General features: G+C 50.5%; 1 protein-coding gene across 1 annotated transcript in view; it reads right to left on the bottom strand.

Moving 5' to 3' along the window:
• Window positions 1-4,611: 4,611 nt before the first annotated feature.
• The window catches only part of TRPV4 (transient receptor potential cation channel subfamily V member 4), a 35,456-nt gene continuing 26,117 nt past the window's right edge, over window positions 4,612-13,950 (bottom strand). The window contains exons 8-16 of the mRNA XM_019757531.2: window positions 13,498-13,656; window positions 13,166-13,258; window positions 12,784-12,857; window positions 11,893-12,058; window positions 11,586-11,652; window positions 9,009-9,325; window positions 7,617-7,744; window positions 5,811-5,932; window positions 4,612-5,332 (exon numbers count right to left, since the gene is read on the bottom strand). Coding sequence (XP_019613090.2) covers window positions 5,175-5,332; window positions 5,811-5,932; window positions 7,617-7,744; window positions 9,009-9,325; window positions 11,586-11,652; window positions 11,893-12,058; window positions 12,784-12,857; window positions 13,166-13,258; window positions 13,498-13,656 — 1,284 coding nt within the window. The 3' untranslated portion in view covers window positions 4,612-5,174. The remainder of the gene's footprint in view (window positions 5,333-5,810; window positions 5,933-7,616; window positions 7,745-9,008; window positions 9,326-11,585; window positions 11,653-11,892; window positions 12,059-12,783; window positions 12,858-13,165; window positions 13,259-13,497; window positions 13,657-13,950) is intronic.

The following is a 13,950-nucleotide window of genomic DNA, read 5'->3' on the forward strand; positions in this document are numbered from 1 at the left end:
CAATACAAAGTCTCATAATAAGTTTGTGGCAGAGCAAGGACTGGAATCCAACCCTGACCTGGAAATGTTGGGCCTCACTTCTGGGGCCACCACATCTTAAATGGTCTTTGTCCGCCATCAAAATAGACCCAAAAGAGGGGGAAGACTCACAGGGAGAGAGGGAGCCCTCATTTGAGAAGAGGGGATGTGTATCCCTATTTTGAAAAGTGAGGTTCAGAGAGGGGAGGCAACTTGCTTGAGGGCACACAGCAACTAGGTCCTAGACTCTCCAGAGGTGGATTTAGGCCAGCTTCTCTCCTTGTAGTGGTGGTGGTGGGGTGCTGGAGAGGCAGGGATTTCCTGAGTCTTAAGTCTCAGGGCACAATTAAGGGGAGCTCAGCTAGGGGCCCTTCCAACCATGTGCCCTGCTTCCAAATTTCCCTCAGGCCTCTGAGGAGGCCCCTGGATGTAACTACAGCGGCCCCTAGTGGCCAATCTCAGGATTAGCTGCCCCACCCTGAGCAGGGCCAAAGGCTAATCTGTGGGATCCAGCAGGTGCATCCCAAATGAGAGGCTAAGAGCACGGGGGACTCTCCGATGTCACTGAGCTACTTGAGATACTGAAAAGACTGTGAGCTGGGATCTGGGGACCTGGGTTTGAATCTCAGCTCCAACCAACCGCCCTTGTCCTCACCTGTTAGAAGCCATTACAGCCTGTTGCTGTGGAGAAAAAGGACTGTGTGCATGCTTTGGAAAAGCCAAAAACTCGCAGTTAAAAAATATATATATCCTTCAACCAAAGTTTCTCCTCCTAAGACTGTTCAGCTCCTGGCTCCCCCATGTCCAGGCTGTGATTGCCCTTAGGCAAGTGTGTTTACTTCATTGGGTCTCACTTTCTTCAAGTGGGGATAAAAATTTGTTCTTGTATCTGTATGAGTTGGGCAGAGTAATAGGAAACCCTGACTCACTGGTTTAAATGAGAAATAAAATGTCTTATCTCAAACAATCATAAGAAGCCTTAAAGTAGGGGTGGCCCCAGGGATGATTAATTTAGTTACTTGAAGATATCATCAAGGACCCATGTCCTCTTCATGTTTTGGGACCACCAAGCCCCTCATGGTCCCAAAATGGCGGCTGCCATTCCAGCCATCACATCCAGACCCGACAGTGCCCAGCAAAGGAGAAGACAGTATCTTCCTATATTTCTCTTATTTTCCCAGACTTCCTCCTCCTTCAGACTTGCTCTCTTGTCTCACGGGTCAGAACTGGTTTGCATGGCTATTCTTCTACCAATACCTAGTAAGGGAAATAGAGTCACCGTGGTTGCCTGAGCCAGGGTGAGAACGCTAAATAAAATGAGGTGCTGTAAATAGGGAAGAGGGAACATGACTTCGGGGGAGGCATCAGCACCAGTCCGTAAGTTCTGCACGTGGTCCCTGAGAGATAAATGCCTAACACATGGTATGTGCCTTATCTGCGTTCATTTGCTTCCTTCTTGTGATTCCTCCACGAACACGACTCGCGGCTCAGGCTATCCTGGCCCAGACTCCCGCCCTCCATCCCAGGGGCTTCGGTCTCCACTCGTGCCCCTCTTCCTGCCCTCTTATTCCATCACCACCACTTCCTTTTGTTTCAATCTTTACACTTGGGATGAACAATGATCTCCCCACTGTGCCCAGTGATTTTGGAGTCCTAAAAAATAAAGGTAGGGCGTGCCTTACTCAAAGATTAATAACAGTATGAACAGAGGCCTGGACTATTCAACTGCCCCATGCAACCAACTGAAGTCATCAGAATACACTGCTATCTGGGCAAGGTGTGGAGACCAGCTGCCGACTGCGACATTTGGGGATGTCAGAAGCGTCTGTTTGGGGGAGGTGAACAGTGTGGTGGAAAATGGTTTTTGATTTTTAAAAAATCCTCAGCATTCATCTAAAACAATAATAACAGCTAATAATAACAGGGCATGTAATAATGAACTATTCATAGGCATAAGAGGTAATTGTTCAATTAAGAGCTGAGAGTTTCTGAGACTGTCTTTTCTGATGGGGCCCCATTGTTTTTGACTCGAGTAGAGCTAATTATTTCCCAGTAGTGCTTTAAACTTGGGATGAAAAAAGCCTTCCTGTCAAATATGACATACAAGTGCTTTATCATTATGAAATACACATACACGCACATAATAAGAAATCCTTGTTGGAATAAAGTTAGGGGCATGTTCAAAGGGAGAGGGCTCTAAATGGGAGCTGACAGTCTCAGAGGTTCAGCAAAAGTGGCAGGTGACAGCCAGGATCTTCATTGCATAAGGGACCTGGCCTTATCACCTCTCACCCCTCAGATCAGTGTTTTCTCTCCAGGATGGGATCTGAGGGCAGAATGCCTGGATTCAAATTCCACCTCCACCACTTACCAGCCAGGCGAGAATTTTCACTTCTCTGAGCCTCCGCCTCTTCGTCTCTAACATGGACTGCAGTAGACATTCAATTTTTGGCCTGACCAGGTTCTATTTACTATTTCTTCTAGTGCCTGTGTCCATTATTGCCACAATATTGATATCTGCACTTAAAAAAAAATCACAAAAACTCAATGGCATACAAAAACAAAAACAAACAGCTCTGATCTCAGCTAGGCTTGCCTGGGATGACATCGCTCTACTCCATGTATGTCTCATCCTGGGGGGTGGGGTGGGGGGGAAGGGTGCAGGGGGGAGGGGCAGGGCTAGGCATGTCTGTTAACACATTGCTTACGGCAGGGTTTAAATCCCTCGTGATGATTCTCGTGATCCGTATGCAACGTGTTAACATTCCATTGGTTAAAACAAGTCACATGGTCAAGCCCAGGGAAATGAATTTATGCTTTGACCAGAGTGAGAGGACACCACAAAGTTATACTGCAACAGCATTAAGGGAAGAGTGGGAAATTGGGGCCACTGATACAGTCTAGCACAGGTATCAACATTCCAACTTCCCTTGGGAACTACCTCTCCCCATTCTAATGGTCTCTGTGGTCTGGGAGAAGTTAATGCCATTCCTGGCTCTAACTCTGCCTGTCAGAGGTGAGGAGCCTCGGGCTTTTCTCTATTAAAGACAGAGATTAGCAACTGTTGGGAAGGCATTAAAAGCACAGGAGCATCAAACTGAGACTTGGTCATAATCAGGAGAACAGAAAACCGAAAAAGGAATTGAAAAGGGAATATGTTTTCCTCTAAGTGATTCTGTGTCCAATGTGTCCCCTGAAAATATTACGGCATGCCACCAGTATGTGCCCCACGTTGTGAAGGGCACTGAGAAAGGTCATCTTTAAGGTCTTACTAGAACAAACAGAATATCTCCATGACTTGAAAACCTTTGAAGTTGCCCCTAAACAGTTTTTGAGTTATAAAGAATCAATAACCAAACCATCAAATATTTAGAAAATCTGTTGAAAAAGTTACGTGTTTAGCTAAAAATGTACTCAGAAGAAAATCCATAGCCTACAATTATTTCATTATTATTTTTTTAAAGGAGTGAATTAATCATTCACCTCAGTAAGTTATGGAGTCCCTTTGAATTAAAAGGGTGTTTTGATTTTGTGGACAGGCCCAGCCCATAAACCCCCAGAGAAGTGACCTCTTCATAGCCCCAGAATGAGCCACAGCCATTCTCGGTGACCATGTTGTCCATTCCCCACTGGTGAGATGGCATAGGAAGGTGGGCAACTGGGGAAAGGCCTGAAACAGATGCTACTGGCTGCCTACATAATTTCCCCACCCTCCTTTCCCACAGAGCCCTGACCTGGCTGAGGAAACTACCTTCCTCCATATTGCCCTCTACTTCTTTAGGCCAGCTTCTGCTTCCTGCCTGCTGATTGGCTGGAGCATGGGACATGTGACACGATATGGCCAATAACACAAGAGGGGAGGTCAGTTGGGGGACTCAGGGAAAAGTATCCTTCTGCATAAAAAAAGACACTTGATGGCTCACCCATCTCCATACCCAGCAGCTTTCCACCCCCACCCCCCCACCCCCGGCACTGGTACATCATGACCCCCCGACCAGCACCAGTATCCTCTGGTGAGCATTACTCTCCCCCACCAGCATTACTCTCCCCCACCAGCATTACTCTCCCCCCACCAGCATTACTCTCCCCCACCAGGATTACTCTCCCCACCAGCATTACTCTCCCCACCAGCATTACTCTCCCCCACCAGCATTACTCTCCCCACCAGCATTACTCTCCCCCACCATTACTCTCCCCCACCAGCATTACTCTCCCCACACCATTACTCTCCCCACCAGCATTACTCTCCCCACCAGCATTACTCTCCCCACCAGCATTACTCTCCCCACCAGCATTACTCTCCCCCACCAGCATTACTCTCCCCACCTACATTACTGTTACCTCCACCAGTATTACTCTCTCCCACCATTCCATCATCTCTACCTTCCCCTCACCACTCCAAGCACCCCCGTCCCTCAGGCCACCACCTCCTCCAGTCCAGTCCTTGAACCATCACTCTAACCAGCACCTTGGCCATTACAACCGCCCTCGTTTTCATCTCCGTGCCCCCACCATAGGCATTGCTTAGCTCTCCCATCTTCCTGCTGTCATCCCATGCCTGTGCCCACTCCCCCAACCAACATCACCACCATCTCCACCATCAGTGAATGAACATTTATTGAGCACCAACAAACCCCAGACCCTCTACAGAACGTACAGAGGATGTGACCCGACCCGAGGACCTGGCCCTCAGCAAAGCCACCACACTGTGGAATGCAGCCCAGGGCACAGGGTGGGGCTGGGGGCTTGGCAGGCAGCGCGCCTGGAATGGGCTCCTGAGGCCTCTGGCAGGTTCCATTGGTGGTGGGGGTCACGCCGCTTTCCTGAGAGCAGGGCAAATAAATAATGGAGAGGCAGGGGTGAGCCCCTGTGGGCTGAGGGGTCCTGGTGTTGGCTTATGTGACTCCATGGGAGTGAGACAGGCAGTCAGGAACCCCTTGCCCAGGTGGGGAGGCAGAGCTAGGGGCAGGAGCCTGGGGACCAGAGGGTCCTGGGGCCACCCTGGCATCTCCGCCTGGCCCTCACCTCTGGGGGTCAAAGGAGCATGTGGAGGCTCCCCCAAGAGGCACCACTGAAATGCAGGTGGACTAGAAATGGGCAGGTGGAGGGGATGGGGTTGGGCTGCAGGCTGGAGACCCTGCCCCTGCCCACAGCCGCTAGAGGGGGGCATCATCAGTCCTCCATTTCGGGGGGTAGCTCTGCTGGTGGCCATCACAGCTGGGGTTTCCCATGTTGTCCAGAGGCACCACCACCTCATCTGGGCTCGAGTTTTTGTTCAGCTCCACCACGCGTGGCACCACCGAGGACCAGCGATCTATAGTGAGCATGACGGAAGTAAGGGTTGGCGGAGAGGGCACATGCATATATTGAGCACCTACTGTACACCGGCCACACCATAGTGAGCTAAAGGGGGACATATTATCCCTATTTACAGAGGTGGAAACCGAGGCTCAGAGAGGTCAAGGTGCCTTCCCAGGAGCACACAGGAGTAAATGGGAGAACCAGAATTCAAGCCAGGTCAGAATGCCTGAGTGCCCATGTCCTCCCCATGACCTCCCCAATGAGTCTCATGCACTTAGTGTAGTGGAAGTGAGGTACCCCAGGCATTGACAAGCAGCAAAGGAAACTCAGCGGTCAGCCCATCCGACCCTCCCATTCCACAGATGTGAACACTGAGTCCCAAAAAGGGGATGGGATTGCTCAAACCAATTAGTGATGAGGTTGGCCCAGGGCTTCCCCTCTGCACCCCTGAGTCTTCCCTCCCCTAACACCCCCCCAGTCCTTCCACTCACCCCTCCGGAGGCGGCCCACAGTGTGTGAGAAGCCGTAATACTGGTAGCTCTCGTTCTTGCCTGGGTCCTCGTTAATGATGCCCAAGTTCTGGTTCCAGTGAGACCAGTTCACCTCGTCTACCCTGGTGGGGCCACAACAGACAGAGGTCGGGGAAGCCCCCAGGGAGACGGCACCCTTCCCCACCCCCAGGCAGCCTCCCTGCTCTAGCCTCCCCAGCACACCCTCCTCCGTATTTTGATTCTGCTAAAATATATATAACATCAAATTTGCCATTTTAACCATTTTTAAGTATACAATTCAGTGCCAAAAAATGTATACACATTTTAAGAAAGGAAAAAACTGTGTTAAAATTATAATACAATGAATGACGCTAGCATTCATTTGATGAACGCCATCTTTTTTTTTAAATTTATTTTTTTAATTTATTGAACGCCATCTTTTGAGTGAACGTCATACTCCACATTGCTACCGTAATTCAACTTCAAAAAGTAACACATAGATAACATCTCTTAAAATGTGTACTTTTTCTGGCACCCGCCAGTATATTTCCAAGGTTGTGCAACCATCACTATTATCTATTTCCAAAATATTTTCATCTATTTCCAAAACATTTCCTCACCCCAAACAGAAATTCTGTACCCATTAAACAATAACTCCCCACTCCCCCTCCCTCCAGACCCTGGTTACCTCTATTCTGCTTTCCATCTCTACGAATTTATCTATTCTGGACAATTCAGGTGAGTGGAATCATACAGTACATGGCCTTTCACTTAGCATGTTTTTGAGGTTCATCCATGTTATAATATGTCTAAGTACTTCATTCCTTTTTATGGCTGAATGATATTCCATTGTATGGATGTACCAAATTTCGCTAATCACTCATCTGAAGGTGGGTGGCAGCTCCTTCTTGATACTCTCGCCTCTCATTCTTGGGACACCCTCATAGATTACAGCCTCTTGGGCCCAAATTGGCTCAATATAACTTTTCCTTTTAAAAATCATTTTTGTTATTTTTCAATCCAATCTCCATTTCTTGAACAATTGCTACATGGCAGGATCCAGTGAGGAAGATACATTCCTTGTTCCCATTTTACAGATGAGGAAACTGAGGCTTTGTAACTGTTCATGCAAAGTCACAAAGCTGATAAATTAAGAGTCGGGATTTGAACTTTGGTTTCAAATTGAACAGGATTGACTGGCTGGCCTATGAGGTGGGTGCTCTTATCATCCCCACTTCACAGATGCGGAAACTGACTTTGCCTGACTCCAAAAATGACGCTGCGCCCTATGCCGGCCATCCCTTTACAAAGAATGATTCACCTTAAGAGACAAGATTGACCCAGGGGTTCCCCTAAGAAGCCAGCATTCCCTGTACATCTGCATAACGTCCCAAGCCCTGGAAGCTGCTGATTCCTCGGCTTCCCCCTTTCAGCCAAAGCTCCAAAGGCCACCCCACTGTTCCATCATAGAGGATGATGCTCTGAAATGAGTACTGCCTCCAAGTCTCTGCAAAGGACAGAGCTGCTATGTGGGTATCCCAGTGTGTGTCAGGGGCTGGCCCAGCATGTCTCATGTGCTAACCCATCTAATCCACCCAGCTGGCCTAAGGGGGTGGTGCTATCACAGTCCCCATTTCACAGATGAAGAAACCGAGGCTGAGAAGTAAAGCAACTTGGCCAAGGTCAGCCGGTAGAACTGCACTGTGGCCAGGACCATCATGGCCTCCGTGGCTCGAGATCTTGCAATGGGTAGAAAATGTGGGCCCAATCTTGCGGAATGGTTCTACCCCGCCCACCCTGCCTCACCTGAAGCACCACCTGCGGTCTGGGGTGCCATCCGAGCTCTTGCCCACCGTCACCATCTCACCAGAGCGGAAGGCCTTCCTCAGGAACACGGGGAAAGAGCGCTCGATGTCCAGGATGGTGGTGGCCCACTGCAGGGAGGGAGGGGCACGCAGGCCATTGGTGAGGCTCTGCCAGCTAGCGGCGCCTACTGCCCTAATGGCAGAAATGATGGGATTGGACGGGGTGGGCAGAGAACTAGGCTTTCTGGTTCCTTCTGCCCCTGGAAACAGGGTTATAAACTCAAATACCCACAGGGGCCTGGCAGGAGAACAAATAAGTGAATCAGGATCAGATGCCCGAAAGCCCCAGCCCAGGGGCTTATGCACAGCCGCTGTCACTTACTATTGGGAGGGGTAGGGACTTGGGCAAACCAGGGAGCACAGCCCCATGTAAAGGGGGCAGCTGCCTCCCATCGACCCAAGCCCTGCCAGGCAGAGGTGTGGGCCTGCCTTGCCAGGCCTCCAACTTTTCATGAAAGGCCAGAAACCCAGATTTTTATATGCAATCTCTTAACTTAAAAATTTTGCATTACATTTTTAAAAAACATGGTAGTGCAAGAAAAGTAAATCTTTGCTGGTCAAATGCATTCCACAGGCTGCCAGTTTACACCTTCTGAGTTACACCTAGTGGGAAAACTGAGGCCTGGGGAAATCAGTGGTATAGTTAAGGTTAAGAGCAAGCCCAGATGTTTCTCTGAGACCAGACCTGGGAGGAGGGTATTTTTTTCCTCACTGTGCCATTTCCTTGAAAGGCACCAAGTCAAGGTAAATGTGGGTGCTGCATGCCTGGGCCTGGGGATGGCACTGTTTATTATGAACCTCTGGTTTGTGAACTGTGTGTGGCCCAGGCGGGCTGTGACCCCCAGGGCCTCTGCTTTCCAGAATTGCATGGAAACCTTTGGGAAGCAAAGTGGCAGCTCCCCTGTGCCAATAGGGCCCACATCCACATCGGCTCCTCCTCAATGACGGAGCATCCTCAGGGGCAGTGGAGTCTAGACGCTGCCCCTGGACTCAGCGTGGACCCCTGCTGCAATGTCGATACTCTCTGAGAATTTCCTGTGCCCACAGACCTCATTCAGTAGTGCTGGGTGAGGCCGACCATGTCTTGTGAGCTGAACGGCAAGGTGAATCTAAGACCACTGCTGGTGGTCAGGCAAGAAGCCACTGCAAATGCAACAGGCGGCTCTGGGAAATGGGCAGCAGCCTTTGATGCCCATTTTCCAGACAGGGAAGTAGAGGCAGAAGAGGAGGTGGCTGGCCCGGAGCAGAAGGCAGAGGAAGTGCAATGGGTCAGGTCTCCCCATCTGGGAAGAAGGGTAGTTGGCAGGGTAGGGTGGGCATCCTGGGGCCTCACCTGCAGTTTCCAGATGTGCTTGCTCTCCTTGGAGACCTGGCCCACCGTCTCTCCCATGAGGGCGATGAGCATATTGAGCAGCAGAACGAAGGTGAGGATGATGTAGGTCACCAGCAGGATGATGAAGACCACGGGGTACTTGGTGCTACTCAGCATCTCCAGGTCGCCCATGCCGATGGTCAGCTTGAAGAGGTCCAGGAGGAAGGTGCTGAAGGTCTCGCTGTCACGGCACGAGGGGTATGTGGGCACCGTGCAGTTGGTGTGGTCCTCGTCACATACCTTCATGTTGGCACATGGGTTCAGGAGGGACACCAGGGCTGTGGGAGGGGTGACAGTGGCATTCGCTGAGTGTGAAGACACAAGCTGAGAGCTGGAGAGAATCATTCCCATTTGATGGAGGGGGAAGCTGAGGCTTGGGGAGGGGAGAGCTCTGGCCCAAGGTAACCCAGCATGTAAGCCAAGCCAAGGGCCACACCTGGGTCCTCCTGAACCCAAAGCCGTTGCTCTTTCCATAAACTCTTGCTAACAAGGAAGAGGTTCCCAGGATCTAGTCCAGCGGCTCTCAACCTGGCAACATCTGGAGACATGTTTGGTTGTCACAACTGGAGGTGAGTGCTACTGAGACCTAGCGGGGAGGGGCCAAGGACACTGCTAAACATTCCACCATGTGTAAGACAGCCCCCCCCCCCAGACAATCATCTGGCCCCAAATAGCAACAGTGTTGAGGCTGAGAAGCCCTCATCTAGCGGATAGTTCCTAGAGGTCTTGGGAGCCTGGAATGCCAGCATTCCAGGGGGAAGACTCTCTCTCATGTTCCTGTTTTTGGGCCCATACCAGCTCAGAGAGGAAGAGTGGAACTTGACACCAGGTACTAGTCCTGACTGTCCCAGAAGTTGTGCTCACCAAGGCCCTCACCCACTCCAGACATCTCAAATTTTGATCTTGGTGCTCATCCCTTCCCACTAAGCCTGGACGAAGCTTCAGAGTCCTTCTTAGCACAGTTTAGCAGCAATAACTGTCCTTACACCATCCAGGGCAGGGAGCATAAGGAAGCTGGAGCCCTTTCAGTCAGTGGGACATAGCATGTCCTAGTGCCTTCAGCCTGGGATTATGGTACACAGGTTCCAACTCATATGCTCATGTTACTCAATCATGTAGTGGCTGCTGAAATGTGTATTTAGGATTCTGAGATCTTATCTGGACTCATCAGAAAAATAGTTCTGTGATCCATTAGCAATGTCTGCCACGGGCACAAAAGTGGAGAATAGCAGCACATGTCATGTTTGTGTCATGTCAATCTCAGACTAGGGATCTAGTGTCCTGTAGCAGGAAAAGCCCTGGGGCCAAGTTGACCACTAAGTTGCTACTTTAACCCCTAAGCTTCTGCCTCAGTTTCTATAATTAGGACTGCAGTAGGGCTGGAGTCCTACTACAACCGTTGTGGAACTCTTGACACTACGTCTAGTTCTTCCAAGTCCTATCCCTGGGAGAGGGCAGCTATGGCCTGTCCCTCTCTCCCTAGCTAGGGCTACAGTTCTCCTTCTCCAAAATCATCTGGGTTAAAATATCGCCACCATCAGACTCCTGCTTCAGTGCTGGTCCTCAGACCAACCTCCTCAGATGTGAACGTGGCCTGGTGAAGCCTGAGTTGGTCACTCCCTTTCCGCTACTGGGCACTGGATAGAAGATCACCTACCCATTGGGGACCAGCCCAATGGCTTGGTCAGTTTCCCCATCTCCGGTCCTTCCCCTACAGCCTGTGACATTGAGGTCTCATGGCATCATGACATCATGTCTCCATGGCAGCACATTGGAGGGAGCCAGTATTAAGCTTTAAAAAAGACCTGGGCTGGTAGATTAATTATTAAAATCTACCCTCCCCTGTATCCATACCCCTTCAGTGTGGCTTTGAAGCTTCTTCCATCAACAGGTGAAATCTATTTCCCTGCCCTTTGAACCAAGGCTGGCCTTGAGATTTGCTTTGGCTAATAGAGCAAGGCAGAAGTGATGCTGTGCCAGGCAGTGACCTTGAACACTTCCACTCACATTCTGGGAACCCTCAGACCATCATATGACCAAGCCCAGGCTAGCCAGCTGGCGGACGAGTGACCATAAAGAAGAGAGCAAAGTCACCCCCACTGAGGCCATCCTAGTGAGACTAGTAAGCTGGTAGCCAACCTGCTCCTTGACCACACACAGAGGAGCCCATCCAGATCAGTGCAATTTGGCTCAGGATGGATGACTTGTGAGCAATAAATAATAAATGGTTGTTTTAAGCCACTGAGTTTTAGGTGGCTTCTTTTGCAATAATAGCAAATACTCCATTTCCTAGCTTTTGAATTTGGGCAAGTTATTTAACCTTTCTAAGCCTCAGTTTCCTCATCTGTAAAAGGGGATCATAAAGTACTCACTTTGCAACTTTGCTGGGCAGATTAAATGAGGCAGGGCTGGGAAAGCCCAGTGCCTGGCACACGGTGAGAACTCAACAAATGCTGGCTATTTTCCTCCACACATCAGGGTTGCCATTCTAGTCCTTGCGCCACCCCCGCCAGGCCCACCTGGGCACCGAGAACTCACCTGAAGCATAGCCGATCATGAAGAGCAAGTACACCAGCAGGAAGCGGAACAGGTCTTTGAAGAGGATCTACAGGCCCCACCAGGGTAATGGAGGCAAAGATGAGACACATGGTTTCTCGCTTCCCAGTACCTCCCTCCCAAATCTTCTTTCCATTTCCACCCTTGTCCCTCCCTGATGGCCAGGCCCTGCCTGCTGCCCCCACAGTGCCCCACAACCTCAGGTCCACAGGCACTGACTGCACACGTGTACATGGCGTGTGTGGCTCCCCCCAGGGACACATAGTCCAGAAGGTCCCCCACTTCATACCTTCTGGATCATGATGCTATAGGTCCCTGTCAACTTCAGCCCACGAGTGAAGTAAAGGGCATTCATCCAGCCCAGAACCAAGGCAAAGACCATGACGGCCAGGTAGGCCTCAATCCCTGCCAGGTAGAGAGCCGCCGAGACAATCACCAGCACGGAGTAGATGAAGCTACAGCCAGCAGAGACCACGAGAGGGGCCAGAGGGGAAAGGAGACAATGAGGCCCTGAAGGGAGAGACATGCCCCAAGCCCTCCAGGGTACCAGGACATCCTGATGCCCTCGAGACCCCCAGGAGATAAGCAAAGTGAATTTGCTGGGTTCCCCAGCATTCTATTAACCAGAACACTCAATTAATTGACAATTACTTTGTGTGCAATGGTCCTGAGGCCCTGCAAGAGCCCAAAGTGATGCCCTCTGGAATTGCTAGAGAAAGATTCAGTAGTGTTCAGTCGAGATTTTGGGGCTAAGTGAATTTCATTGTTCTCTAACGCTAAGGAAAAGGGAAAAAATGTAGCACACAAGCAGTAACAAATCCTGTGCCCTAGACAGACATCATTAATCAATCACAGCACTCTTTCCCACTAAACACAGCCTCAAGATTCTTCTCAACATGGCACTCCAGGCAGACACTAGCTATCAATCACCAGCATAAGAGGTTAAATTATTTCTATCCATGGTATATATGGTTAACTCTCTAGAAAGCAGAATCTTGCTTTAATCAGAAGATTCTATTACTTGACATTGATTGGCTTTGTCCTGGCTTTGGGCTATAGCTGTCCAGGCTCAGTGAATTTATTCTTAATAGAGTCAGTGGCCCCCTTCAGTCTAGAGGATGCCCCAGCCCAACCCCATCTTCCTCACCCAGAAGCTGCCACCCCAGGGACCTCCACTTACTAGAGTAGCTGGAAGGAGCCATCGATAAAGAGTGAATTCACTCCAGGACATTTCTTCATGAACAAGTCTTTGATCTGGAGGTAGGACGGAGGCATGTGAGAAGGGTGGAGCCAGCACAAGTGCAGAGGGGAGAAGAGGAGAGAAAGAGCAAGGGAGAGAAGAGAGGGAGGCAGGGAGTTGTACAGAGAAAAGACGACGGACTCTTTTCTATTGGGAAAGGAGAAAAAGACAGAGAAGGAGAGCACAGGGTTGGAGAATGAGGTGGAAGAAAAGAAGGGGGGAATAAAAGGAGGAAGGAGAGAAGAAAGAAGAGAGAGGAGAGCTAAAAGACATGGAGGAAGAGGATGGGCAGGGTGGGTGGCGTTGGGGGCCAAGCACTCACATTGGTGAAAAAGAACAGGACCCCAGTGAAGAGTGTGATGAGCTCGCCAGCCAGCCTCAGGTAGTCCACTGTGGTGCGGTAAGGGTACGGCGGCTGGGGGTGGGAGACACGGAGGTTCTCACCCAGCCCCCCAACAGCTGGACCCAGATCCATTTGTATCCCAAGGCCCCAAATATCTGGATTCCGGGGAGCCTTCTCCCTCCTTCTCTTCCCTCAGGTGTTGGGGGTGTTCACCTCTCCGTCCTGTTCCGGAGCTTTCTCCAATCTCTCCCACAGGGGAACCATGGGAACCCGGCTGTACCCCAGCTCCTGCCCATGTCACAGTCACTCACAGTGCCCTCCAGCGGCTGGTAGTAGGCGGTAAGAGTAAAGATGACCATAGCACACAGATAGGACACCACATTGATGTAGAAGGAAACAGCCCCAAACTTGCGCCATTTGTCACGCAGAAGTTCGTTGATGGGTTCCACGGCCAGCATCTCGTGGCGGTTCTGTGGGAAGCAGGATGGTCAGGGACCGCCCTCCCCGTGGACAGGCTGACTCTAGCATGCCTTCCTACACCCTCTGCCCTGACAGCGCTTTCTCCTCCTCACCCATTCTTCAGCAACACTCGAAGATTCACAGGGGACTTGATGGGGATTCAGACTCCTAGGCTCAGCATTCGGGGCTCTGCCCAATTCTGCGTCAACTTACCTTTCCAGCCTATTCTAGATTCATACCGTAGAACCCAGAGGTGGAAAGCTATTCCCATGGTCCCCAGCTCCAATCTGTGGATAGTACCAGCT

Source organism: Rhinolophus sinicus, linkage group LG16 (genome assembly GCF_036562045.2).
Source record: "Rhinolophus sinicus isolate RSC01 linkage group LG16, ASM3656204v1, whole genome shotgun sequence".
Lineage (NCBI taxonomy): Eukaryota > Metazoa > Chordata > Mammalia > Chiroptera > Rhinolophidae > Rhinolophus > Rhinolophus sinicus.